Raw genomic sequence first — 27,717 nt, 5'->3', positions numbered from 1 at the left:
AGGCCCCACAAGGAAAGGCTAAGGGACTTTAACCTCTTCAGCCTCTCCAAGAGAAGGCTGAGAGAAGACCTTGTGGCGGCATACAAATTCATAAGGGGAGAGCAACACAAAGTAGGTGCTGATCTGTTTACTAGGGCATCCCCTGGAATGACAAGGAATAATGGCCATAAGCTATTGGAGAGTAGGTTTAGATTGGACATTAGAAAAAGGTTCTTCACGGTCAGGGTTGCCAGGATCTGGAATGGGCTTCCAAGGGAGGTGGTGCTCACCCCATCCTTGGGGGTCTTCAAGAGGAGTCTGGACAGGCACCTGGCTGGGATCACATGATCCCAGGTTTGGTGACCCTTTCTTGCCTGGCAGGGGCAGGGGGTCAGCCTAGATGGCCCACTGAGGTCCCTTCTGACCTTGGAATCTATGAATCTTCCAGATCACTGATGAAGACACTGAACAAAACCAGCCCCAGGGCCAACCCCTGGGGCACTCCACTTGGTATGGGCTGCCAACTAGACACTGAGCCATTGATTACTACTGTTAAAGTCCAATGATCCAGCCAGTTCTTTATCCACTTGACCATCCATTCAACCAACCCATACTTCCTTAGCTTACTTGCAAGAACATTGTGAGAGTCCATATCAAAAGCCTTGTTTAAGTCGAGGTATATCATGTTCACTATTGTGCATCCACAATCATCTCATTATAGAAAGTAATTAAGTTGGTCAAACATGACTTGTCTTTGCTGAATCCATACTGACTGTTTCTAATCACCCTTTTTCTCTTCCAAGTGCTTAGAAATTGATTCCTTGAGAACCTGCTCCATGATTTTTCCAGGGACTGAGGTGAGGCTGACCAGTCTGTAGTTCCCCAGATCTTCCTTCTTCCCTTTCTTGAGGATGGGCAGTATATTTGCCCTTTTCCAATTGTCTGGGACCTCTTTAGGTGCATGAATTGACCAAGGGCAAGTCATACCTAACCAATTGGGACCCAGAGATTTTCAAAGACTTATCTTGTAAAAAATAAGGAAAATTATGGCTAGCCAACTTAATCACTAGACAGGATATACAGATGATTAAATAAAGATCCCAGACATGATATGCTGTCACATACAAAAATGAGATACTAACTAGAGGTGTCAAATAAAAGGCAAGTAATTACCTTGTTCCAGACTTGCCTTCCATTAGTACAAATTTTGAAAGAATCAGTAAGAGAGAAGTATTTGCTGGAAACCTTAAAAAGTTTAATTTTTAAAATAAGCAGTACTGTTTTAGATTAATAGATTCATAGAAGTTAGGAGCTGGAAGGGACCTCACAAGATCATCAGGTCCAGCCCCCCTGCTCTAAGGCAGGAAAGACTGCTGTAGTCAGATGACCCCAGCGAGGTGTGCATCCAGTCATCTTTTGAAGATCTCCAGGGAAAGTGACTGTACCACCTCTGGAAGGAGTCTGTTCCAAACTCTGGACGCACAAACCATAAAGAAGTTTTTCCTTATGTCTAATCTGAAGTGATCTTCTACCAGTTTATGACTATTATTCCTAGTCTTCCCCTGGGGTGCCTTGGTGAACAGATGTTCTCCTAGAATCTGATGTTCACCCCTTATAAATTTAAAGGCTGCCACCAAGTCCCCCCTGAGTCTTCTCTTTTCCAGGCTGAACAGTCCCCTGCCCTTCAGCCTCTCCTCATATGGTCTGTTCTCCAGACCTGTAATCATTTGTGTGGCCCTGCTTTGGACTCTTTCCAGCTTCTCTATATCCCTCTTGAAGTGGGGCACCCAGAACTGGACCCTGTATTCCAGCTGCAGCCTCACCAGTGCTGAGTAGAGTGGGAGGATGACACCCTTAGTCTTGCTTGTGATGCACTGGTTGATGCATGCCAGAGTGTAGTCTGCTTTGCTGGCTATAGTATTTCATTGGTAGCTCATTTGGTGGTCGATCATGACCCCCAGGTCTCTTTCAGTTGTGGTGCTGGCCAAAGTTCCCTCTAAGGAGCAGCGGTCTGTGAGCGCGCCGCCTCAGTCCGGCGTGGGACACTTACCGAAGAGGGCTGAGGGCTAGGGGCTGGGGCCAGAGGCTGGAGCTGGGGCCGGAGGCTGGAGCTGGGAGCTGGGGGCCAGAGGCCAGGGGCTGGAGCTGGGAGCTGGGAGCTGGGGGCCAGGGGCTGAAGCCAGGGGCTGGTGGCTGGAGGCTGGGGCCAGGGGCCAGAGCCATGGGCTGGGAGCCAGAAGCCAGGGGCCAGAGGCCGGAGCCAGGAGCTGGGGGCTAGTGGCTGGAGGCTGGGGCTGAGGGGCCAGGGGCTGGAGCCGGGGGCCAGGGGCTGGGGCCAGGGCTGGGGACCAGGGGCTGGAGCCAGAGCCTGGCGCAGGCTCCGCCGGCTCCAGGGAAGTGCTCCGCTCCCCAACATCAGGGCCGGGAAGTGGAGCACTTCCCTGGAGCTGGTGAAGCCCACGCCAGCTGCTTGCCCCAGCCTCCATCCCTCTCTTGCCTCACCTCAGGGAGGAGCCGCTGCCTACCCCGAGTGAGACTCCGCCGGCTCCAGGACACTGCGGGACACGCCCCCAGAGGCCATGCCAGGGAGCAGAGCTGTGGCCTGGAGCCGGTGAAGCCTCACTCGGGGCAGGCAGTGGCTCCTCCCTGAGGTGAGGCCAGGCAGAGATGGAGGCTGGGGTGGGCAGCTGGCGCAGCCTCCGCCGGCTCTGGGGAAGTGCTCCATTCCCTGGCCCTGATGCGGGGGAGCGGAGCACTTCTCCGGAGCCGGCAGAACCCACGCCAGGCTCCGGCTCCAGTCTCTCCTGGTGCGTGGCCTTGAAAAGGCTGTGTGTGGCTGTACTTTTAGTTGTGCGCGGCTGTGTACAAGTGCACCTTAGAGGGAACCTTGGTGCTGGCTAGTGTAGCACCACCGAGCCTGTAAGTGGATTATTGTGGATTATTTCTTCTCAGATGGAGCACTTTACATTTCTCAGTATTAAACATCATCAGGTTTAGATCCATCCACTTTACAAGCCTGTCTAGGTCAGCCTGTATCCTCAGCCTGTCTTCCAGCATGACAGTACTCCCCCATAGCTTGGGGTCATTTGTAAACTTTGCCAGTACGCTTTCCAGGTCTATATCTAAATTGTTGATGAAAATGTTGAAAAGCACTGGTCTGAATACTGAGCCTTGAGGGACACCAGTGGTCACCTTTCATCATGTCAACTCGGTTCCGTCTATCAATACTCTCTGGGTCCGACATCGGAGCCAGTTTCCCAGCCACCAGACTGTTAGGTTGTTGAGGCCACAATTTCTCAAGTTAACCAGGAAGACATCATGGGAGACCAAGTCAAAGGCCTTTTTGAAATCCAAGTATATAATGTTGCCCTCATCTCCCTTATGCAGGTGATCGTAGAAGGAGATGAGGTTGGTTAGGCATGATCTGCCCGCAACAGAGCTGTGTTGGCTCTCTTTTAGAATACTGCCTTCTGTTAGTCTATCACTGATGGATTCTTTGTAAATTTTTCCAGGGATTGAAGTCAGACTGATTGTCTTATAATTCTCTGGGTCCTCCTTCCTTTCTTTCTTGAAGATAGGCACCACATTGGACATCTTCCAGTGTTCTAAGACCTCACCTGAACACCAAGAGGTCTTGAATAGCTTTGCCCTCGGTTGTGCGATAATGTCAGCCAGTTCTTTCAGCACTCTTGGGTGTAGTTAATCTGGTTTTGCTGACTTGTAGATATCCAGCCTCTCTAGGTATTCCTTCAGAAGATCTTCACTGATTATAGGTGGGTGATCACTCCCACCTTGTCCATCCTGCTTCCTGTCAGGCAAGTTAATATCCTTGGTCTCGTGGATACAACGTATTCATTTAGGAGCATGATTATTAGCTATCCCATTGTGTTCAGCAGGGGTTTTACATTTCCCTGATTTTAATTCCTGCTTACTATGTATCTAAAGAAGTACTTTTTATTGTCTTTGATTTCTGTTGCCAGTTTGTATTTGGTTTCTGCCTTTGTTTTTCTAATCTGGTCCCTACAGGTGCAGGCCATTCCTGTGTACTCCTCTTTGGGGATAATGCCTAGCTACCATCTCTTATATGCTTCTCTTTTTGTTTTCAGGAGATCCATAGTCATCCTATTGAGCCAGAGGGGTCTCCCAGCCCTTTTGCCACCTTCCTTATGAGCAGAAATGGACCTCCTTTGTGCGCCAAGGATCATATCCTTGAGGAACGACCACTCTTCTTGGACTCCCTTTCCCAATGGACCATGGTCCCGCAGGGCCTCATCCACCAATCTCCTTAGTTTGTTGAAGTCAGCTTTCCTAAAAGCAAGGATTTCTACCCTACTAACTGATTTTCCTGCCTTATGGTGGATGGTGAAAGTGTTCGTCTCATGGCCACTGTTGCCTAGAGTACCCTTGATCCTCAGGTTACTCACTAGATTGTCCCCTTTGGCCAAAACCATATCCAGAAGTGCCTTTCCTCTGGTCAGCCCGTACACTTCTTGAGTCAAATAGAGTTCCTTGATGCAAGTGAGGAAGCTACATGACTGCTCGGATCTAGCTGAGTGCTTTTCCCATGAGATATCTTGATAATTGAAGTCACCCATGATGACCATGTTCTGTGAGCATGCAGCCTCTGCCAGTTCTCTGGAGAATTCCAGATCAAGCTCCTCCACTTGGTTCAGAAGTCTGTAATATACTCATATCATCAAGTCCCCTTCACATTGCCCTCCCTGTATCTTAATCCAGAGGGTCTCAGGTCACCTTTCTTTTGTGCCTGTCTTGGCTTCCAGGGATGTGTACTGCTCTTTCACACAGAAAGCAACGCCTCTGTCCTTCTTCCATATACAATCCCTGCTATGTAAGGTGTAGCCCTGCATACCTGTGGTCCAATCATTGATGCAGTCCCACCAGGTCTCCATTATTCCAATAAGACTGTATTCCTTACTGGTTAGCAGGAGGGCCAGTTCTTCCTGCTTGTTCCCCACGCTCCTGGCATTTGTGTAAAGACATGTGAGTCTACCCTTGGCTTCCTGTTTCGCTGAGGAGAGTTCAGTCCTTTGGCCTGTGTCAGAGTGTTCTTCCTATTGTTTTCCATTTAACTGGTTTCCTGCTTGCCACTTCCTGGGCTTGCTCCAATATTATTCTTTCCATGCTCCGGCAATCTGAGTTTGTGGTGTTTGTGGTGTATAATTTCTTTTGGAACATGTAAGCGTTAACTATACTATAAAGGGGTTGGTGAAAATTGTCAAACCTGAGAACCTAAAACTGGAGTCTTAAATCTATACTTGCACATTTTAAATGACAGGCCAGTTACACTTACCTACCTGCACATCCACTAACCCCAGTTAATTTAGCAGGGGTTGCAAGGGTTCAGCATCTTGTGAAACCTCAGGCTGTTTTTAACTGGGTATGGAAGTACTGATTTGAAAGCCTAAAGTTAGGTCTCTGGATTTGGTAAATTTTAGCTGTTTAGTCTTGCAAGCTATATAGCTCAATGCACTAATTTTAATTCAAACTCTTAACTTGCAGTTAACACATTTGGTCTACTTCTGTCCCATGTATGATCTATGGTATGCAAAAAAATTCCATTAAAACTCTATTCTAAGATTTTAGAGAGCATACAGAGAGTACCTATTAATGAATAGAAATAGAAAAATGTTAACTGGACTTTAACCATAACTAAGAAATTTCAGAAAGAATCCTTATACCTTAATCACTGTAGCAGGAGAGATGACGAAAGGAGTCCCTGGATTGACAGCCTCCAACTTCATATTTTCAGAGAATGAATGCGCTCTGATCAAAGGTTTTTCCTAAAAAGTTCATTTCAGAGCATTAGCCATATTTTTCCAATATAAAACACTAGACAGTTCTACGTGCTCAAAGTGGATGAAGTTACTTTACCTAAGCATCTGTGGGCGCTTGTACATGCGATGAAAATTGGCCATTTTTGCAGTTCAGTTGTGTCACGCTGTACACGTGCAGCGTTTATTTTATGATTTAAATGAGTTTGGAACATCTGCATGTAGTTTTGTTTGCAATGTAGCTATTTGCAAATAGCCAATTACCTATCAAGAATGATGGCGGGGGTGGGCAGGGTCGGAGCAGCGCCACCCAACGCCACACGCTGCTGCCACTCTGCTTCCAGGCCTGTGGGCCCCCCACCCCACCACGTCCAGCTCTGTGTGCCTCCCCCTCTTACCCACCCACATAGCCCCACAGTCCCCGCCGTCATGGGGCGGGTGGGGACAGAGCCCCACATCCGGTCCCACCCCCCGGTTCTTGTCCGGCCCCATTGCCCCTACTCCCTCTCCTCCTGCCCGCATTGGGTCTATTTCCCCCCTCTCCATCCCCCTCTGCCTCCAAGGAGCAGGCCTGGGGAGGGGAGTGAGGCTGGCCTGACCCCCCCACTCTGGCCCTGCTGGGGGATGGCAGGAATGGCACCGCCATGACAGTGGGGACTGAGGGGCTGGAGCAGGGGGGGCAAGGCCAGAGGCCAGTGTCCCCACTGTCATGTCGGCACCATCCCCGCTGTCCCCCTCTGCCTCTAAGGGCGGGGGGGTGAGGCAAGCACCACTGGCCTCATCCCCCTGCTCTGGCCCCCCAGTCCTCACTGTCATGGCGGTGCTTCTGTCTGTGTAGACTACTCTGATGGGTTGTTTTAGTAAGCATTTTGATTGGCTGCCGAGACAACCAATCAGAGTGAGAATAAAGCATTTTGGACAGACAGATAGATAGACAATGGCTTTTATAATATTAGAATGTTGCAGCCTTTGACAGCTCACCCTCCCACCACAGGAGAGGTGGGCTGAAGGCAGCAGCAGTGAGGGGCCTGAGTCTTTTTTTTTTTTTTTCCACAGAACCTGCCCACATCTCCCAGGCCCGGGGTGAAAGCTGCCGGTGGGCCAAGTGTCCCCTAAGCTGTAGAGGGCCACAGCCTTTTTGTCCACAGCAGCAGTGCACCCTGGGGCCACCTGGGTGGGCTGCTAACAGGTGGGTGCTGCCCCAGCTCAGGCTCAGTAAACAGTTGGATCAGGCTGGGTGCTGCCTGCCAGCTGGAGCACCACCCACCCACTAGCTGCCCGCCTGGGTGGCCCCAGGGGGTGCTGCCACCATGGAGGGAAGGTTTGGGGCCCCCCACAGCTCAGGGCCCACTGGCAGCTCATCCCCCAGCTGTGGCAGAAGTGAGCAGGCTCTGCAGGAAAAAAAAAAGGATCAGGACCCTAGCCATTTTTTCCCCCCCTTAGCGCAGCCTGCCCACGCAAGCTGCTGCTGGGCTGTGCAGCCCCTGAAGTGTAGGGGGGTCCAGTCCTTCTGTCCCCAGTAGTGGCAGTCCCTAGGGCCACCCAGGTGGGGTGCTAGCTGGGTGCATGCTGCCCCAGCTCACAGGCAGCACCCACCAGACCCAACTCTTCCCCAAGCCCATGCAGGGAGCAGCACCTGGTGGGCTTCCAGCACGCAGGCTCGGGGAAGAGTTGGATCCAGCAAGTGCTGCCTGCAAGCTGCGGCAGCACTTGCGCAGCTAGCACCTTACCTGAGTGGCCCTGGGGGTGCTGCCACCTTGGAGGGAAGGACTGGGCCCCCCCACAGCAGGCTCCACTGAGTTAAAAAAAAAAAAGCAGCAAGGGGCCTGGTCCTTTTTCTTCCCCTGTGGAGTCTGTCCACCTCTTCTGTGGCCAGGGGTGGGGAGGGAAGGGGCAAGTTGCCAATGGTCCCCCAGACAATCCTTCCATTACAGCAGTGCCACCTGGCAGCACCCATCTACTAGCAGCACACGCAGGCGGCCGCAGGCGGCACCACTGCCATGGAAGGAAGAATTGGGGCCCCCCTCAGCTCAGGGGCCACTTGGCCCATTGGCAGCTTGACCCACAGCCATGGGAGAGGCAGGCAGGCTCTGCAGGGAAAAAAGTAAAAGGGGATTGGGCTCCTTACCATAATGGTGATGGAAGCCCCTAATTTTAAACACTGCGCTTGCACTGGAACTACACACACTAACCACAAGCATCCAATCTCATGCACCAGACAGCAGACAGCAGCAGCAACCCCACCTTCATTTTGTCCAGTGACTAGCTCTCCTGTATTAATTCCTAGAGATCATAGGCAGCTATTCTTATTACACTGCCTGTAGGTTTGCTTCACCATATTCTATGAACTGGAGAATTTACCTTGAAAAGATCAGTGGGAACTGAAGACCCTTCCTCCTCCTCTTCTTTCACCTTCTTTAGGATCTCTTGCCATTCTGCTTCACTCTTCAGGGACCTGATAGCTTCAACAAAAAAGGTAGCAAGGTGAATGAGGAGAAGTGTCCAATAGCTCTCCAATTAACTGGGTGGGGCAGAGGAGGAGGGATGAGAAGTGATTCAATCCCCCTCTCATCAGTTTAATAAACTCTTTTTCTGAATATACCCAATAGATCATCTTGTGTGGGTCTGCTCATGGGGAGAGTGTTCATGTTGAGGACATGGAGGGTATAAGATGTCCCTCTGCCAGCACCTCCACTTTCATGGAATCATAGAAAATTAGGCTTGGAACAGACCTCAGGGGGTCATCTAGTCCAGTGTTACTCAATCTGTGGGTTGCAACCCAAAACTGGGTAGCAAGAATATATGAAAGGGTCATGAACAAATTTAAAAAATGGATCAACAAACTTTAAAAATGGATTTCCCTTTAAAGGAGAAAAAAGTGGGGAACTGCAGGTTTCCTCTTGCAGGCTGGTAGGGGCTGCTTGGGGCTGGGGGGAATGGAAGGGGGGCAATCAAGCAGAGGGTGCCACATGCATGTGTGTGCGCACACATGGTAGCTGGGCAGTGTGGAGATCAGCTCCCACAGGTAAATCAATAGGGAGGGGGCATAGATGACATCTCAGGGGAGTGGGTGGAGGGGGTACAGGTGATCCTGACTACTATGCCACTTCCTCTCTGAGGTACAGCCATGGCCTGAGGGGAGCAGAGGCAGTGGCAGCTGGGCCATGATGGCAGGTGGAGCTATGGCCTGGCACATGAGTGGCTGGCAATGGGAGAAGGGGAGGGCAGGGCATCCTCATCCCCCCAACTGCTGTTCCTTGCTCTACTGGCACTGTGGCTGGTATGGTGGTTCCAACTCCAGTGGCAGTAATGAGTCTCACCTCCCCACTCTGCCCTCCCTCAACAAGTCCCGCCCACTGGGCCGCAGAGGCAGGTCCTGCCTGTGCCAGTCCAGCCAGGCTGCAGCCCCATGCCCATTGTAGGTGCAGAAATCTGGGAAGCACTTGCTCCCCCATGCTCCCCTGCCCCACACTCCCCTTCTGCCCCACACACCCACTCCCTGCTCCACACAGTGGGGGCTTGGGGGTAGGGGGCAGCAGGTTGGGAGTGAGGGAGGCATGGCTGGAGGTTGGGGAAGTGAGGGGGACTGGTAGGGCCAGGAGGTTATTTTCTGTCTAAACTATTTACTGGGTTGGGACTGGCTAATGTTTACAAATGGGTTGTGGTACAAAAAAGGTTGAGAACCACTGATCTAGTCATACCCCCTGCTCAGAGAAGGATTATCCCCAACTAGATCATCCCAGCTAAGGCTTTATCTAGCCAGGCCTTAAAAACCTCCAAGGATGGCTATTCCACAACCATTCTGGGTATTCTGTTCCAGTGTTTTACTACCCTCCTAGTGAAAAAGTGTTTCCTAACATCTAATACAAACTTCTCTTGCTGAAACTTCAGACCATTACTTCTTGTTCTGTCATCTGCCACCACTAAGAACAGTTTAGCCATCCTCTTTGGCACCCCAGTTGAGGCAGTTGAAGGCTGCTACCAAATCTCCCCTCAGACTTCTCTTCTCAAGACTAAATAAGCCTAGTTCCTTCAGCTTCTCCTCAGAAGTCATGTGCTCCAGCCCCCGAACCATTTTTGCTGCCCTCCACTGGAGTCTCGCCATTTTGTCCACATTCTTTCTGGGGGGAAGGGAGCAAAACTGGACACAGTATCTAGATATGGCCTTACCAGTGCAAAATAGAGGGGAACAATCACTTCCCTTGATCTGCTGGCAATGCTTCTACTAATGCAGCCCATTATGCCATTATCTTTCTTCACAAAAAGAAAGATATTGGTTCATATTCATGTTAGTGTCTGCAGTAAACCCCAGGGCCTTTTCTGCAGAGCTGCTGCTTAGCCCATTGGTCCTCAGCGTGTATTGGTGCATGAGACTGTTTTGTCCTAAGTGCAGGGTTTTGCACATGTCCTTATTGAACTTCATGAATTTCTTTTGGTGCAATCTTCCAATTTTTCTAGGTATCTCTGAATCCTAACCTTACCCTCCAGTGTATCTATTACTCTCCCCAGCTTGGTGCCAACTGCAAACTTGCTGAGGGTGTATTCTATGCCACCTTCCACATTGCTAATGAAGATATTGAATAAAACTGGCCCTAGGACCAACTGCTGGGTCACTCCACTTGATACCAGCTGTCAACTAGACATCAAGCCCTTTGGGTCCAACAATCCAGCCAGTTTTCTGTCCACCTTACAGTCCATTCATCCAACCCCTACCTCCTTAGCTTGCCTGTGAGAATTTTGTGGGAAACCATTTCAAAAACCTTGCTAAAGTCAAGGTACATCAATTCCACTGCTCTTCCTATATTCGCAGAGCCAGTCATCTCATCATAGAAGACAATCAGGTTGGTCAGGTATGACTTGCCCTTAGTGAATCCATGTGGACTGTTCCCTCAGCTTCTCCTCAGAAGTCACCTTCTCCTACAAATGGGTTCCTTGAGGACCTGCTGTATGATTTTTCAAGGGACTGAGGTGAGGCTGAGCAGCCTAGGTCCCCAGGTCCTCCTTCTTCCCTTTTTTAAACATGGGCACTATATTTGCCCTTTTCCATCATTTAAGATCTTCTCCTGGCTGCCATGAGTTTTCAAAGATAATGGCCAGTGGCTCTGCAATCACATCAGCCAGCACCCTCAGGTGCACTGTGTCCAGCCCCACGGATCTGTATATACTTAGCTTTTCTAAACAGTCCCTAACCTGTTCTTTTGCCACTCTTGGCTGCTCTCCTTCTCCCTAAACTGTGCTGCCCAGTGCAGCAGTCTTGGAACTGACCTTGCCTGTGAAGACTAAGGTTAAAAAAAAAGCATTAGGTACTTCAGCCTCTACCACATCATCTGTCACCATGTTGCCTCCCCATTCAGTAAGGGACCCCCACTTTCCCTGATCTTCCTCTTGCTCCTGACTTCAGGAACATAATGAAAATACATACATTTCTCTCCTACTGCTAACATTACAAGTTATGTTTATAAATTTCCATACCAGCTTCCCCTATATGTTTTACCTATCCCTTTAAACGGAGCTCTAGGCAGTCTAATAGACCTGGAAACCCAAATAGCTTGGCTCCAATGAAGATGTGCTGTTAAGAAGCATGGAATTGATGTATTTATACACTGCACTAACAAAACATAGCATGACATGAGCTGAATTACATGGATTACTTCTTCCTACTAAAATCTCAGGCATTTATGAAAGGCAATCTTTCCCTGCATTCAGTTCCTTCTACAAACAGGTCAGAGGTAGTGGCAGGTAAAAGCAACTGGCAACATTTGAATATGGGGATGTAACTTTGATTTCCTGAAGCTCTCATTTATTTTACACAGGAGTACAATAAACCTTATGATATGTACTCACATAGATCTAGAATGCAGATCACAGAAGCAGAAACTGCATTTTGAAGCTCAGGATCAACAGCTTTGTTTACAAAAATTAAAATGTTATTCTTTACCTAATGGAGGTTGAAGGCTATATCCCTGTTGAGCTGCCCAACCCACTTGATGAAGGAATGGATCCAAATAGAACATCCACTTATCAAATCTATCAGAATCCCCCAATCCTTCATAACGTAACTTGAGCCTTCCACCAACATTTTCCACCACATTGACAATCCAGGCATCCAAGAAATCCTGGGAGTTTTGCAATTCTAGTCTGGAGCCTGGTGCAATGAGATCCAAGGGATTTTTTCCTCTGTGAAGCTATAAGCCAAAGGGAGAAAACAGAACAAGAAAGTCATCTATATACCTGGCTCAAAATACATGGCATTATGATTCTTTCCTATCACTATTGTAATGCCTGACAGAGTTTGGCCAACTGAAGCATGAACACAGAAGCCAAATAGTACAGCACCCTTTCCAAACAGATCACAAAATTCATGAGCAATGTTGAGCTGGTATTACAGCTTCTGGACTATTTACAGCCATTGTGATAGACGTATGTATTCATATAAAGTCAGAAGATATACTTAACTTGTTTCAGTGGTATTTGAAATTTTTATATTCAAAGATTAAAATCAAAGGAGGAAGTGGAGCAAACTGGGCCCATCTGTTTAAAATCCCAGCATCTCTAATACAGAAGAGCAGGGGTTGTCAACTTCTTTTGGTGAAGGGCCAGAATGACGCAGCTCAGGTCTGAGGTGGGTGGGCACTAGGTCCTGTCTGCTTCCACTGCTTCTCCCTGGCACCCAGCTTAGCATGGTACAGGGAAAGTTCTCCCTCCACCAGAGCCCCAAGTGTACAGCTGTAGCACGAAGACGCACAGCCTCTGAATGCTACCAAAACTACAACTCTGGATTGTATTCAAAGGCTCCATGGACCATAGGTTGCCAACCCCTGTGGAAGAGGACAGGGCAGCAAGGATGTAAAGATGTTTCTGTTAAAACATTGCGCATAGGCAAGAATTAATTTGTAGCTCTCATTTTCCAGTAAGTAACCACACTGTAATCGGGTGTAATATGGGCATAATTTAAGACTGGACACCAGCTGAAGTAGTTTTGGGGAAGGGGGAAATTTCATACAAACATTCTGGCAACAGAAAAGGAATGACAGTTAAAAGATTCTGAATATGGCCTATTTCAAATACAGGAACATGAGTTGAGGAATAAAATAATAATGTAACAGTAATGGAAAAAAATTCTGTTCATCAGCAAAAAAGAGTAAGGAGGAACATGATTGAGGAAGATAGCATGCTGAAGGTTAGATAAAGAAGAGAATCCATAAAAAGTATTTAAGGGAAAAAAAAATAAGAAAAAGGAGTGCGCTTAAGTGAATTTGTAAAGAAAAAGCATTTTTACTTTGGTTGGGGCTAACAGGCTGAACAGACAATCCAAACTAATAACTACATAGGTAGATCAAATGCCTTCCTGAATTAAGTGGTGCAGACACTGGAAGGTAAACAAAGCTCACTTCTCAGAAGTACAGTGGAATATAAACAGCTCTTAAAATTAAGAAGGGAGTAGAACTGATCAGTTTAACAGGGATTCATTTTACACTGTATGTGCAATAAATTAAGAGCGTACTAGCCCATAAAAAAGAATTCCATCATTTTACATGAGTTGAAATGAGAACTTACCCCCTCTAGCAAGTTTGCAGGAGCACTGCATGATCCTTTCAGCGTCAGCTGAAGGAACTCCTCCTGGTCAGGTATCTTTTCCTTGATACCTAAACAAGAAGTAAAGATGGCTTCTCTTGCCAGCAAATGGCTAGTCACGCAACAAGACATTTTCAGACCCTCAAAATGCTTCATTCAGAATATAATTTATTATCTGTATCAGTCGACTTTCAGGCAGCCAGGGGCCATACATGGTACAGGCTACAGTCCTGGGGGCCACACAAGGTATAGGCAGCACCCCCAGGCTCTCCCCAGCACATGGGCGGCCTGTCTCCTCCCCTCCCCCACAATCCCAGCTGCACCATGTTGTGCAGGCAACCTTGCTCCCTCTGCTACAAGCACAGCACCCTCCACTCTGGCCATGTATGTTGCCCACCATAATGCAGGCAGCCCAACTTCTGCTATTGTTGTCTGCAGCTCAGGCACCTTGGTCTCACTGCCCTGTGCACATCTTGAGTACCCTGGCCCTCTCCTGCCACAGGAAGCAGAAGCTGGAGGAGGGCAGGGGAGCCAGAAGAACCTGGTTGATGCAATAGGAGGTAAGGGAGGGGGACAGTAGTGGGCAGTGGTGGCTGAGTAGGAGCCCATGGGCCACATGCTAACCCTTTGGGGGCCATGTGCAGTCCGTGGGCTGCCAGTTGGACAGCCCTGATCTACATGTCAACAACAAGGCACATGCTCCTGCATCTTACACAATGTGTCTTTATCTGGCTTACTTGTTGGTAACACTGGGTGTGTCTACACATGCATTTATGCCAGCTTAAATTTCCTTTATTTCAAAGCAAAAGTCTGGAACCTCCACTTTTGACAACTTGATATCATAACTTGCTAGTATAGATAAAGCCTATGTTGGAATGGTCATTTAGCATTTTACAGGAAAGGATAGTAAATTAATTATAAAATAGGAATTAAGATGCAGCTCAAAATTAATGTACTTTTTGTTTTGTGCAGTGGTGGTACTGATATTAGCATATATTTGAGAATTAAGTTTAATAAAAACTGCTTTCACAGAATCAGACAAGCACAAGGCAGTGACATATATCAGGTGTTACATCAGACCAGTCTTTTTTTTCTAAAAAAGGTGGCATCTTTGTAACAGCAACCAATGTCTAAAAAAGCAAAGCCATGAGATATGGTTGGTAACAGGTAGTCAAGTCCAAGTCCAAGTCCAAGTTTGAGTTCAAACTACTCATGCCTCTGAAATGATAAAACAGTCCATTATTATTGCAGATGCATACTGGCTCAGAAATAAAAACATATTCCTTCATTTCCAAGGGGAGCTATTACCTTCAGGCACTTTGAGAATCTTTTTGTTCTGTTCACACCACCCAACTGGGTGCAAGTCAGCTGTCATAACATCACACCAGAAGTCAGCCTTACGGTCTTCACCATACCCATCATAGCGTAACAGGAGCAACTGTCCACAGGTTGTAACAATGGTGGCTACCCAGTATGTGTTTTGGTCAGACTTGACAGCAACCTCTAGCTTCATGCCTGGGGCAAAACCATTCCGCAAACTAGTATCTACCTGGAAAGGGTAAAGATTACCACAAGTCATTAGTTCACACAAGCTTTATGTAGCAGCAGAAGAGCAAAGTACATACGTGTACACAAATCTCAAATAATATTCATCTCTCAATGGCTGTTTTACTCCTCAGAGATGTATTTCATCATGTGACCTCCCATGAACAAAATTATCCACATAATTAAACATGCAGTAAATTTTAGTTTAGAATGGTGGGAAGAATCCTTTTAATTAAAATATAATTAAAAGTGACTTTTTGTACAAAATTCATGGCTTGTTTAAACTGACCATGGTAAATGTCTGGCAAGAGATAAATGCTGAACATCATTTCTCCTTTGGATCAGTGAATCTGAGAAGGGCGACACCCAGCTGTTTCTCATTTTTATCCCCCTATGTTCAGAAAACTGCTTAATGTCAGTAAATAGTAAGGCTGTGCGAAATTTCACTGGCCGTTTCATTTTGACACTGTTTTGACTCACTTTGAAGTCAAACCAGCAAAATCAAAACAAAACAAAGGGCTTTGATACAGCCTTGAAACAAAACTAGGAGGCGCCGGCAGGTGTGCTGGGGAAACTGAACCCCAGGGCAGAGGGATGCCAGGAAGCTCCACCGGGGAGAAGCAGCTCCCTGGGATGCCAGAAAGAGGAGCCGAGGGTCTAACAGGAAACCCAAGTGGGGAGCGGTACCGAGGGACCGCCAACACCCCTGGGTGGCACAGCAGCAAGGAAAGCACAGGGTGCCTTGGAGCCCAGTGCAGGAGGGATAAACAACACAGGCTGGTGGGACCCAGACAGCTCAGCCTCAGATCAGACAGGGCCAAGGTGGGAAGAGGCATAGGCCCAAGGGAGGCTTCCCCAAGAAGACCAGCAGAGGCCCTGCATAGGGTGGCCACCCCTCCCAGATGCCTACCAGGCAAGGAGGGACTGAGTCCCAAGTAGGACCAAGGGGCCTGGGAGACAAGATGCCAGGGGCCTGCCAGCAGATGCTAACTTCTTATGTTCATTTTTCATTCCTATGTTACAGTTGACTCTGGACTGGGGTGTGTTTAGTTGCCAAGGCCACAGTCGGAAGACGAAGGATGGCCTCTGGAGGACTGAGGACCAGAAGGCCCCCAGCCCTTAGAGGTGGGTGACATGGATGAGACGGGATCATCCAAAAGTAAGACCTGTGGAGAGCAGAGTCCGCCTTGGCTGTGGATGTGGTAAGGGTGCAGTAAAGGGGAGGTTGGAGCCCCATGAAGAAACCCAGGGGTGAGATCCCCTCAGGCTACCTACCAGGAACTGCCTCCCAAGAAGAAAATAAAACATCAAAGTTGTGGCAAGAGAGTAGGAGCAGCAACCAAATCACATTGGTGGTGCCAAATTCAGATCTCACCCTGACATCGCTAGGGGGCTAGGCACCAGACAAGAAGGGGGCAAAGCCATATAACACCTACCAGCGACAGCTGGCAAGAAAGATCTGGCAGTTTTGCTGGATCATAGAACCTACATGAATCAGCAATGTGATGCAGTTGCAAAAAACCCAACCCTACCAAAAAAAACCCGGAACCAAAAATTACACCAAAACAAGAGAGAAAAACAAGCCACAAATTACAAATTTGGGCTGAATTAATAGAAGAGTTGTATAGACCTTAGGAGGAATACTTTGTGCAGTTTTGGGCTCTCCATTTTAAGAAGGATATACAAAAGTAGGAAAGGATCCAAAGGTGAGTGACAAGCTACTGGAATTTCTGGGTAGCAAAAAACCAAAAAACCAAAAACACACCTGGAAAAAAGTGGCACAAACCATGCCAAAGTGGCAAGCTGAGGCATGCAGAGACAGTGCAATAGCCAGCCCAAGGCTGTGTGCTCCTCCGTCTCAGAGCACAATGTGCCCCAGCCAAGCAGGGAGTGGCTGGCTGGGGCACAGGGTACCTCAGCAGGGGGCCTCCACAGGGCACAGAGATGGGAGCCCAGGGCTGCTTGCTCCCCCATCTGTGTTTGTTCCAGCACTCACCACTTTGGCGTGGTTTGTGCCACTTTTTTTCCAAGTTTTTGTTGCTACTGGGAAATCTCAGTAGCAAATACTAAGCACTGAGCACTGATTAATATGCAGCTCATGCAGTTTGTGGTGCTGCAAAGAGGTCTGCAGAACCACAAAACACACATGTCTGCACAATGTGTTCCATTACAAAGCACTTGGGTGGGGGTGTGCACTGGGGCACAAAGCAGAGGTACAAATTCGTGCTGCTGCAAAGGCACATCTCTTCTTGTATGGACCTGGCTAAAGGCAATAGGTTTAAGCTGCCACAAAGCAGGCTTCCTGTCAGGACAGTAGGATGGTGGAATAAGCTGCCCAGGACAGTTGTGCAACCTCTTTTTTGAGGGGGTTTCAAACAGAGTTGGGATAGGCCCCACAGGTGGAGGGAGAAAAAATTATTTGCGGGGGGGCTGAGCACGCATGCATGCCCCCCAGCAGGTAAGTCTGTGGGGGAAGGGGTGGGAGGATGGGAAAAGGCTTGCAGGGGGGTGCAGATCGAGGCCCCAGCAGTGAGGGAGCGGGGCATAGGCAGGAGCAGGGGCTGGGTGGTAGGCCAAGCAGAGGCCCAAGAGGCACATGCCACCCCAATCTCTGTGTGGGACAGAGATGGCTGCTGCTGCTGCATGTTGGGCTTTGAGCCCTGCTGGCTTGAGAACCACATGATGCCACATGCCTGCAGCTGCTGGGGGTAAGTGGGGGGCAGCTCCTAATGCTGCATGCACCCTGGGAGGGCATGGGGATTGTGTGCTCCAGATTTGTATGGAAGCCAAGGGCAGGCTGCCACTGGGGCCTGGGGCTGGGGGGCTGTGCTGGGCTCTTCCTGGTGGGGGGTTGGGCTATGCTGCACTCCGGGAGTGGTGGTAGCGGTGCTGGGAGGGGGAATTGTGGGGGCTACAGTGAATTTGGGGCAGTTGCAGTCCCCACCATCGCCCCCCTCCCAGTGCTGCCACTGCCTGCACCAGTGCAGCCCCAGCCCAGCCCTCTGTGAGGAAGAGCCCGCCTCCACCCTGGCCCTGGCCCCAGCCTACAGTGGCAGCCCACTCTGCCCCATGCACAGATCCAGGCACACACATTCCTCCATGCCCTCCTGGGGCGTGCGTAGCAGCAGGAGCCACCCCCACAGCCCTGAGACCCCCGGACTAGCCGCTCATGGCTATGTACCTTGTTCCACCTCAGCTGTGCAGCATCTGCCCCTGCCCCAGCCCCACTCCCTCTCTCACCATTGCATGCATGCGCCTCCCCACCCCTGCTGCAGCCAACTGGAGCCCGTGGCTGGGTTGCATTTCGGCCCTATCCGCTGCCTTGTTTAGGGGGCTGTAACAGGGGGTCTAGTGGGGGCCAATTTTCCCTTGGCCTGCCCACCTGTTTCTGGGCCAGCCATCCACCTTTTATCCTGCCACATCTTGCTGTCAATTAATTAATAATCTTAATTAGGTGGGAGGCTGCCTGTTTTTTTTTCCGACCCAATGCCAGGGGGTGCTATCTGCAGCTCCGTTCCTCCCCTACACCGCAGCCCAAGTCTCGCAGATAGCATTTATAAATTCCTCTTCATGTTGGGGTCTCAGCCACTGTGGGCTTACTCCCCTTCTCTCTAGCTAGGCCTGTCAGCCACAACCCTCCCCCCCACACACTAATCAGGGCTTGGCTCTAGCATTCACAACTCACTTGGGCTTCTGTGCTGTCTCTGGCACTGGGGCATGCTCACCCCCGAATACTGCACTCTCTGGCGCTGGGATCCGCTCGCCCCCAAATACTGCACTGTCTCTGGTGCTGGGGTCCACTCACCCTGAATACTGTGCCTTCTCTGGTGTCGGGGTCTTCTCACCCCAAATACCGTGCCCTTTGGTACTTGGGTCCCCATGGTGCAGTGGGCCCCCAACGAGGCCTCTTCCTTTCCCAAATAGTTTCCCCGGTCCTCCAGATTATTAACAACCAACACATAAAAAATGATAATAAAAAATAGGAGAGGCAACATGCCTGCTTACTTTAGGTAGTAATGCCCTCTGACTCACAGCATGGCATACTCTTCTGGATGAGGCTGCGGCTGTGGCACCATGTTCATCGGGAGTCTCCTTCTCTCTTGCCCCTCTGATCTTCTCCACTCGCTGTTTATTGGGGTCTGGCCTTCCCCTTCCTGTCACCTGACTGGCTGGCAGGCCTGAGCCTTAACCCTTACCTGACTGGCCGGCCATGACTGGAAGGTTCTAGATTTAAAGGGACCACCCTGTCTCTTGGTAACAGGGCTAGGGTTCCTTGTTACACACCCCCCTCTCTTCTCTTTTGACCATGGGCACTTTTTCTTCCCCAGACCCTCTTCTTCATATTGTCTCGAGAGGAAATCGGCACTTATATTCTGAATTCCTGGGTGGTGCTTTACCTCAAAACAATATGGTTGCAGACTAAGGGCCCATCTCATCAGCCTAGCATTATCCATCTTCATGCTCTGTAGCCAGTGTAGAGGCGCGTGATTGGTGATCAGCATGAACCGTCACCCTAACAGGTAATATCTGAGTGTTTCAACAGCCCATTTAATCGCCAAACACTGTTCTTCTATCATGGCGTAATTCCGTTCCGGTAGATGTAATTTCCTACTTATGTAGGCTATGGGACGCTCTACTTCTCTTTCTCTCTGGACCAGCACCACTCCAATAGCCACATCTGATGCGTTGGTCTGTACCAGGAAAGGTTTATTAAAATATGGCATATCTAGTAGACACTGTAATCATTGCATGTCCTTCACCACTCAAAATGCCTTTTCTTTTTCTGGTATCCATCTCACTTTGTTTGGGGCCCCTGCCTTTATCATCTCCATCAAAGGTACTACCAAGTCTGCGAAATGAGATACAAACCTTCTATAATAACTAGCTAGCCCCATAAAAGCCCTCACTTGTTTCTTCGTATGGGGAGCTTGGTAATTCCACAACGCCTCCACCTTGTCTAACAATGGTCTTACCTTTCCACTTCCTACTAGGAATCCAAGGTATTGTTTCTTCTTTCCCTATCTTACATTTCTTCAGATTGGCTGTCAGTCCAGCCCTTCTCAAATCTTGCATTACTGCTCTCAATGCAGTTAGGCGTCCCGCCCAGTCTTCAGGGTATATAATAATATTGTCTATGTAAGCCGCAGCGTAACCCCCACGGGGAGCCAAAACTCTGTCCAATAGATGCTGAAATGTAGCTGTGACTCCAAGTAGTCCGAACAGCATTCGCTGGAACTGGAAGAGACCCCAAGGGGTGGCAAACACTGTCTTTTCTTGATCTTCTGGCGCTACAGGGACCTGCCAGTAACCTTTTGTCAGGTCCAAAGTGGAAATGTAGTGATCTTGCCCAATGTTTTCCACCACTTCATCTACTCTTGGCATCAGATAGGCATCAAATCTGGCTACTGAATTTACCTTCCAGAAATCAATACAGAGATGAATTTTCCCATCTGGCTTGGGCACTGCTATGATGGGGCTCCGCCAGTCACTGTGGGACTCGCATATGATGCCCTTCTCCAGCATCATCTCAATCTTTATTTTTATCTGGCTCTGCAGTTGTTGTGGAATCTGTCTCCGATTTTCACAGATCACCTGGCCTGGAGGAGATTTTATTTGATGTGCCACACCCCAAACTTCCTCAGGGGTTTCCTGGAACACATCCCCATATTCCCTGACTAGCTTGGCAGCCTGTCTTCTCTGATCTTCAGATAGTCGCGGGGCCAGTTCTATGTCACCTGGTCCACTTCCCTCTGTCAAAGAGGGCCCCAATTCTAATTCCTCAGGATGAAGAGCTAGGTACATACCCTCTCATTCTTCCCACTTCTTCAACATATTGATGTGATATACTTGCTTCTTTTTTTGTTTATCTGTCCAATACACCTCATAGTCTATGGGCCCCACTTGGCATATAATTTCATAGGGTCCCTGCCACCAAGCGAGTAACTTACTCTCATGGTCAGGCAACAGAGCCAACACGTAGTCCCCCAGGTCAAACTTCCTTTCTCGCATGCCTCGGTTATAATGCCTCACTTGCCATTGCTGGGCCTCTCTGAGATTTCCTAAAAACTTGCTCCAAGCTGCTTCAAGGCGTTCCCGCAGTTGTATTACGTATTGAATCAAGTTCTGATCTTTGCTATTCTGTTCTTCCCAACCCTCTTTAATTAAATCCAGGATGCCCGTTGGTTGCCAGCTGTACAATAGTTCAAAGGGTGAAAAACCAGTTGAGGCCTGGGGTGCCTCCTTTACGGCAAATAACAAAGGTGGTATCATTTTATTCCAGTTCTGAGGGCTCTCAAACATGAATTTCTTCAACATCTTCTTCAATGTCCAATTAAACTGCTCCATGAGCCCGTCCATTTGGGAACGATACACTGCAGTCTTTAGGTGTTTAATTCCTAAAGCTTTACTCACTCCTTCGAACATGCGTGATGTAAAATTCATCCCCTGGTCTGTCAGCAGTTCTCTAGGGAGTCCTACTTGTGAGAATATTTTCAATAGCTCATTTGCCACCTTTGGAGCAGACACTGTCTGCATCGGCACAGCCTTCGGGTACTTTGTTGCGTAATCCAGTAAAACGAAAATATACTGGTTTCCAGTGCTACTTCTGGGAAGTGGACTCATGATGTCCACCACCACACACTTAAAGGGAAATTCCACCAAGGGAATTGGAATTAAGGGAGCTTTTGGAGGGTGTCTTGGGTTCACCTTTCAGCACATGGGACATGAAACACAATACCTTGCCACTTCCTGGCCAAAAGAATCTGGCCTGAATACAGGCTTCTGTTTTGTCCCTGCACAAATGTCCGTCCATAGGGAGCTCATGGGCCACCTTCAATAGAGCCCGTCAATATCGCTGAGGTACCAGCAACTGTATGACCTCCCCTCCTTCAGACTTTCCTTGCTCAATTAGGTACAGGAGGTCATTTCTTACCTCGAACCTCGGCATTGTCTTCATCAGTTCTGGTTGTAATACCTCACCATTTTGTTGAGACAGGTGTTCCTGCAAAGCATACTGAAAATCTGCTTCCCGACTCTGTTCCAACTGGAAATGCTCATCCTCCCACAAGTGTGTGACATCCACCTCCTTTTCGGTCTCTTCTTTGGGTGGGGGTTGTTCAGTTTCACCCAAGAACCCCTCAGCCCTGTGATCACCTTCCCATCCAGCCTTCGGCTTTCTAGCCTCCCAGGGCCTCCAACGGTGAGGCTATGTTCCTGCCCCCTGGGGCAGGCAGCTTCGGGTCCTCTTTGAGCTGGGGGGGCCCTCCCCATCTGACAACCCTGGGTAAAGTGATTTAAAGGTTTAGTAATGGTGGCATAGTCCCAAACAAATTGATGACAAAAACCAGCAAACCCCAAGAAACTTTTTAGTTCTCTGTAATTAGTAGGCCGGGGCCAGGTAGTTACAGCGTTGATCTTCTCTGGGTCAGTGCTGATACTGTCCTTGGAAACAATATGCCCTAGGTACATGACTGAATATTGACAGAATTTGCATTTGTCAAGGGCCAACTTGAGCCCAGCTGCCTCCAACTGCTGCAGCACTCACAGTAGGTGCTTGTCATGCTCCTCTAGAGTTTGGCTGAAGATGATTATATCATCAAGATACACGAGCATTTGGGTTAGATGCATATGTCCTACAACCTGTTCCATGAGACAATGAAAGGTGCCCAGGGTGCCAGAAATGCCTTGAGGCATGCGTTCAAACTGATAAAATCCTAGTGGGCAGATAAATGCAGTCTTTTCCCTATTGGCCTCCCGAAGGAAGATTGGATAATAACCACTTCAGAGGTCCAGTACGAAGAACTACTGACTGCCCCCCAGATAGTCCAAGGCCTCCTGTACTCTAGGCACAACGTACTGATCTACTATAGTTCTAGCATTCAACACTTGGTAGTCTATCCACATTCTTAACTTGCCATTTTTCTTACGCACGATCATGATGGACGACACATATGGACTTTTGGATTCTGAGATTATCTGGTGACCCAGCAGCTCCTGGAGGTGGTGCCAAATTTCCTCCATCTCCACCAGAGGAATCCTGTGAGACCTTTCCCTGAATGGATGAGGATCACTTAGGAGGATATGGTGCTTGACCCCCTTCACTTTCCCTATGTCCCATTTGTACAAAGAAAACAAATTGGTTCAGTGGCAGAGTTTCTCTCGTAGCTGCACTCTCCAGGTGCTAGAAGGCAGAGAATCACTGAAGAGAAATCATTCAGGGTCAATAGAGGTAGAACAATTTTGTGTCAGTCAACATTACTTCCACCTTCCTAACCGCTGCCACCTTCTGACCTGGTCGCACTAGGGACACATAGGGGGTGCACATGGGTGCACATGCACCCCCTGAGTGGGCGGTGCACCCCTATGAAAAGGTGCTCACCACCTCCCCCCCTGCACCACTGACTGCGCCGGAGGCACCTGTGGGAGTGCCTGCTTACTGCTGCCACACTCCCACTCCCGCCAGTGCTACTGTGCCCCCCACCCCAGCTGCCAGGGTCATGCATCGTTCATGCCTGGTTGTACCACCACACTGTACGAGGTAGGGTTGACTACTAGAATGGCCACTGTGCCTGGACTCAGACCCTGGGGGTTGAATAGCCCATCAGGGACCCTTAGACTCTGGGGCCCCAACTTCCTCAGGAAGGTTTCTACCATTATGGGGCCCTTGGTGGTGGGGTCTCTCTCCCAGAAGCATTTGATCAGTAGGGCCTGTTGACTCTTAGTGGGGAAGGTCAGGGGGGCTGGCCCAGTAAATTGTAAAGTTCTTAAGATGGGAGAGACTTTCCCCTCCACCCTTCCCTCCCACCGGTCATAGGCCTTGGTGCACAAAGTGTGCATTCTCAGCTGCTTTCTGTAGCCCACTTGCCACCTGCAATATTGTGCCAGCACCTGAAAAATATTCGAATTAGTTCCAATGAGCAGAGATGCCCCTGGTTTCCACCCAGGGTCCAGGCACACCAAGGCGATCATAGCGACTTCCCTGTTTGTCTCAGCCACAGAGGCAGGAAATCTGAACATATCCCAGATACAGATATTGGTCCCTGCTCAATCCATACAAACCTAGACCAGACAAGGGATACAAAGGCAAATGCTCAAAATGCTTTTTATACAATGATTCAAACAAAATGGTTACTTGGGACCCACTATCCAAAAGGGCCACACACGGATGCCTGTTTACCTCCACAGGGACTTCTGCCCTGGGGTCTATTAATCCCTCAGGTAGTCTGCCCGAGCCCAGGGTTTGGGAGTCTGACTGTTCCTGGGGCAGAACCAACTCTCTTGTCCCATCCCGATAGCATTTCCTGATTTCCACAGGGCCTTAAGGTGCTGATAAACACACTCAGGGTTCTCAGTTCCTGTGCATCCTTTGGCCATATAGTGTAGTTCCCCATATCTATAGCAGATTCTGGAAGCATGGGGGCAGGTTCTAGTTTGTCTCAGAGCCAATGGAGGGGCCCTGGCAGGCTCCCTGGGGGTAACACCGCTAACCGTAGCCATTAATAGAGGCAAAGAGGATTCTTCCTCCAATTCAGCAGGGAAATCCTCCTGAGGGGTCATGGCCATCACCCAGCCCATGGGTCCCCTCCTAGCTGGGGGAATCATCAGGGACCTACACAGATTCCCACAGTTGGAGAATCTCCTCCTCCTCTCTCACTTCCTGTACCAGCTAATTAAATCCCAGGGGATTTTTTCACTTGGACAAATTTAAATCTCTGATAAGGGCTAAACTATATCGGTGCCCTATTTAGACCTGGCATAGCCTTGCCTGATCAGCCTCCACAGGGGTGAGGGACCCTTGCTTAATTACCCACTGTAAGACCTGCTCTAAGCGTAGCAGGTACGGACGCAGGCTCTCCCCCGTGTAGAAAGGTACCCAACAGTTTGTTGTACGCTCCACCCCATAAACACGGCCATCCAAACACGTCCTGTAGGACCTGTAGACACTGCTGGGTGGTGATCCCTGGATTCTGCTGCTTTGCAGTTCTGATGACACAGGTTCCCTCAACACGTTGAAAAGATGACGGCGATTTTCATCATCAGGAATTTGCCATGTTAATAAAATCTCTTGGATATACACGCCAGCCAGGCTTCAATGTCCTCCTCCCCCAGGTGGGACAGGGGTGCTCCCTGAAAAGCTACTCAGCCATTTGTAAGCAGCCCGCTAATTAGAGGATTCAGCTACCTCTTGAATAGCTTCCGTAAAGCCAAGATCCAGTCTGCAGGAGACAATGCCCAAGACCCTGGAGGTTCCCTGGGCACTGGTGCCTCCCAAATCCTGGGGACCATGAGGGTCTGACATCCTCCCTGTGAGAGTCCTTTATAAATAAACACAGCACCTAAAATAGCAAGTAGTCTGCCCCAAATCCCAGATGAGCCCCCAAAAATGTAACCCAGGAACACCCACAGGTGTGCCTGTTCTAAATTGAACTTTATTAATGATGTAAGGCACTGTGGCAAGTGCTGGCAGCAGCACTAACTGCCACAGGTCTCAGAGCCATGGCAGTTTATGCTGCTTGCTGCTTTTCCTACATTTCCAGATGGGGACCCCCATTGGTTTCTCCCAAAACACATTTCTCCCAACCCCCTGCTTCTCCACATTTCCAGACCCATGGGGACCAGCATGGATCCAAAGCATGAAGTCACATCATTAGGGCTGCCTGCAGGGCTGGAAATTTTGCAATGGGAGAAGAAGTAGCTGCTGTAGGTCTGGGAACTACAGTAATTACTGCTGCCAACACCAAATTCCAGCCCCACGCACCAGATGACTCAGCTGATGCGTCCCCGGAATACAGGAAATCCCCTTGGTGAGGGGCGGGACCACTTCCCCCCTCAGCCAATCAGCAGTGATGGGTGGGGCTACCTCCTCCTTAGCCAATCAGCAGCGAGGGGCAGGGCCACTGTGCCCATTGTCCAAACAGCAGCAAGGGATGTGGCCACCACAAAACAACTACTGTTCAGTCCATGAAGCCCATGCCAATGAACATGTGGCATTCTGTAAAATGAAAGTGAGCAAGTGCTAGGATCAGCAGTGAGTTTGTTAGCCTTTGCAATTCAGCCAGCAGGGAGCCTCACCTCGCTCCCCCTGCATCATGGTTTTACATATTCCACAGCTCTGCCGTTTTCTCCAGACAATCCAGCCTTGAGAAAACATGGCACAGCAGGTGTGAAGCTTGAGTACACTCATCCCGCACTGGGATCCAGTCTCACTCCAGCCAAACTCCACACTTGGGAGCCAGGGGCACACACTGCACAGGGACCTCACTTTCCCCCTATCAGCATTCATTGGGCACGGCCACTGGACACCTGTGAATCTGCCCTGGGCACCTGACATTCTGGTCAGAGCTGGGCTGAGGTTGGTGGGCACTGGATGCCTGTGGCAGTGCAGCCAGTTGCCTTTTGGGACTTTCCCTTCCTTCCCCAGGAGACAGACAGGTTTGACTGTCCTGGAAGAGAAACGATGGCTTAATGAGCTAGCCCAGTTACCCAGGAGCCCAGAGGCCCCTCTGGCCAAAGCTCCCCCTCCCTGCACAGCAGGATACCGCAGGGACTCATTGGGCTGTTTTGTGGGTGTGAAAACTGTGACAAAAGCCTCCTTCCAGTCCAACCAGAATTCCAGCAGATACAAATACACTGCTTTACCTCCCTGTGCTCAAAGCCATTAACTTGTGCCAAGGCAGCACAGGAGTATGTGTGTGCAGACTAACTGCCCGGCCCTGGCAGCTCAGCTGCCGCTAGGGCCCAGGCCCATCTGCAAATACCCAGCCCATGGTCAGGGAGCTAAGGTATGCAACAGCACCTTGGCTCTCGCTGTGCCTGCATGTGCATTGCAGCCATGGCTACTTGCATGGATGCAGAGAGAGTGGCCTCTGGAATCTTCTACCTCCCTTCTCCCTGGCTGACTCAGACCCCTGCTTCTCCTGGCTGTGTACTGCCCTACCTCTAGGCACAACCAATAGAATCAGAAGGACAAATGATTGACATGCATTTCCACGAATGAACCGAAAAACAGGACTATTTGCTGTCCATTCCTCATTCAGGAACAGACAAAGGACAAAATACTTAAATACAAGATGGTCTGGTATAAAACAGGACCAATGGCCAGCCTAGGCTCAGGATTGTCCCTGTGCTGCTCAACCAGCCAGCAGGAGATGGATACAGATCTGGAGGAGTAGGCTTTATGGGATGATCTTTTAAAAAGTGTTTACAACAGAACTAAGCACCATAGCCCAGTGTGGTTGTATTAGTGCCATATACAGTGCTGTAAGTGTACTTCAGCTTTTCTATCCAAGGATAGCATTTGCAACCATATCAGGCTAAGCTGATATTAATCATTATTTGCTATCATCCAGGGGCCTCTTCATCAGGCAGTGATGGTCACAGGGGATAGGGCCACACTAGCCAAGCACCAAGCCTGTCCCTGTCCCCTGGGAGTGGTGCTGTGGCATGTGTTCACCCCCCAGGTGCCCAGCCCACAGTGAAGGTGTGCAGGGGCCAGTGTAAGTCAACCCCATATTTCTGATCTAAAAAGTTAGGTCAACTTATACACTGGAACTATGAAACTGCCAACTTTTTGGATCAGAGAAATGGGGTCGACTTATACACCTTGTTTCATAGATTTATAGATTATAGATTAAGGGTCGGAAGGGACCTAGTAGATCTTCTAGCCCGACCCCCCGCCAGGGCGGGAGAACAACAAAAACCCCAAAAAGAGAAATGGGACTCAAACGAGTCCAGCTAGGTGGGCATCCAGCCTCTTCTTAAAGACCCCCAGGGTAGGGGCCAGCACCACTTCCCTTGGAAGTTGGTTCCAGCTCCTAGCCGCCCTAAC

General features: G+C 49.3%; 1 protein-coding gene across 7 annotated transcripts in view; it reads right to left on the bottom strand.

Annotated features, from left to right (window-relative positions):
- Positions 1-27,717, bottom strand: part of SFMBT1 (Scm-like with four mbt domains 1) — a 171,483-nt gene that overhangs the window by 110,572 nt on the left and 33,194 nt on the right. For 6 of the 7 annotated variants that reach the window (XM_019505201.1, XM_019505207.1, XM_019505203.1 and 3 more), the window contains exons 3-8: positions 14,655-14,895; positions 13,329-13,417; positions 11,710-11,956; positions 11,266-11,340; positions 8,133-8,233; positions 5,679-5,780 (exon numbers count right to left, since the gene is read on the bottom strand). In XM_019505201.1, coding sequence (XP_019360746.1) covers positions 5,679-5,780; positions 8,133-8,233; positions 11,266-11,340; positions 11,710-11,956; positions 13,329-13,417; positions 14,655-14,895 — 855 coding nt within the window. The remainder of the gene's footprint in view (positions 1-5,678; positions 5,781-8,132; positions 8,234-11,265; positions 11,341-11,709; positions 11,957-13,328; positions 13,418-14,654; positions 14,896-27,717) is intronic. The other variant, XM_019505204.1, reaches the window with a different exon arrangement.

The sequence above is a fragment of the Gavialis gangeticus genome, unplaced genomic scaffold (genome assembly GCF_001723915.1).
Source record: "Gavialis gangeticus isolate Ggan-Ray unplaced genomic scaffold, GavGan_comp1, whole genome shotgun sequence".
NCBI lineage: Eukaryota > Metazoa > Chordata > Crocodylia > Gavialidae > Gavialis > Gavialis gangeticus.
The sequence above is the reverse complement of the archived record's forward strand: the minus strand, read 5'-3'. Positions and strand labels throughout refer to the sequence as shown.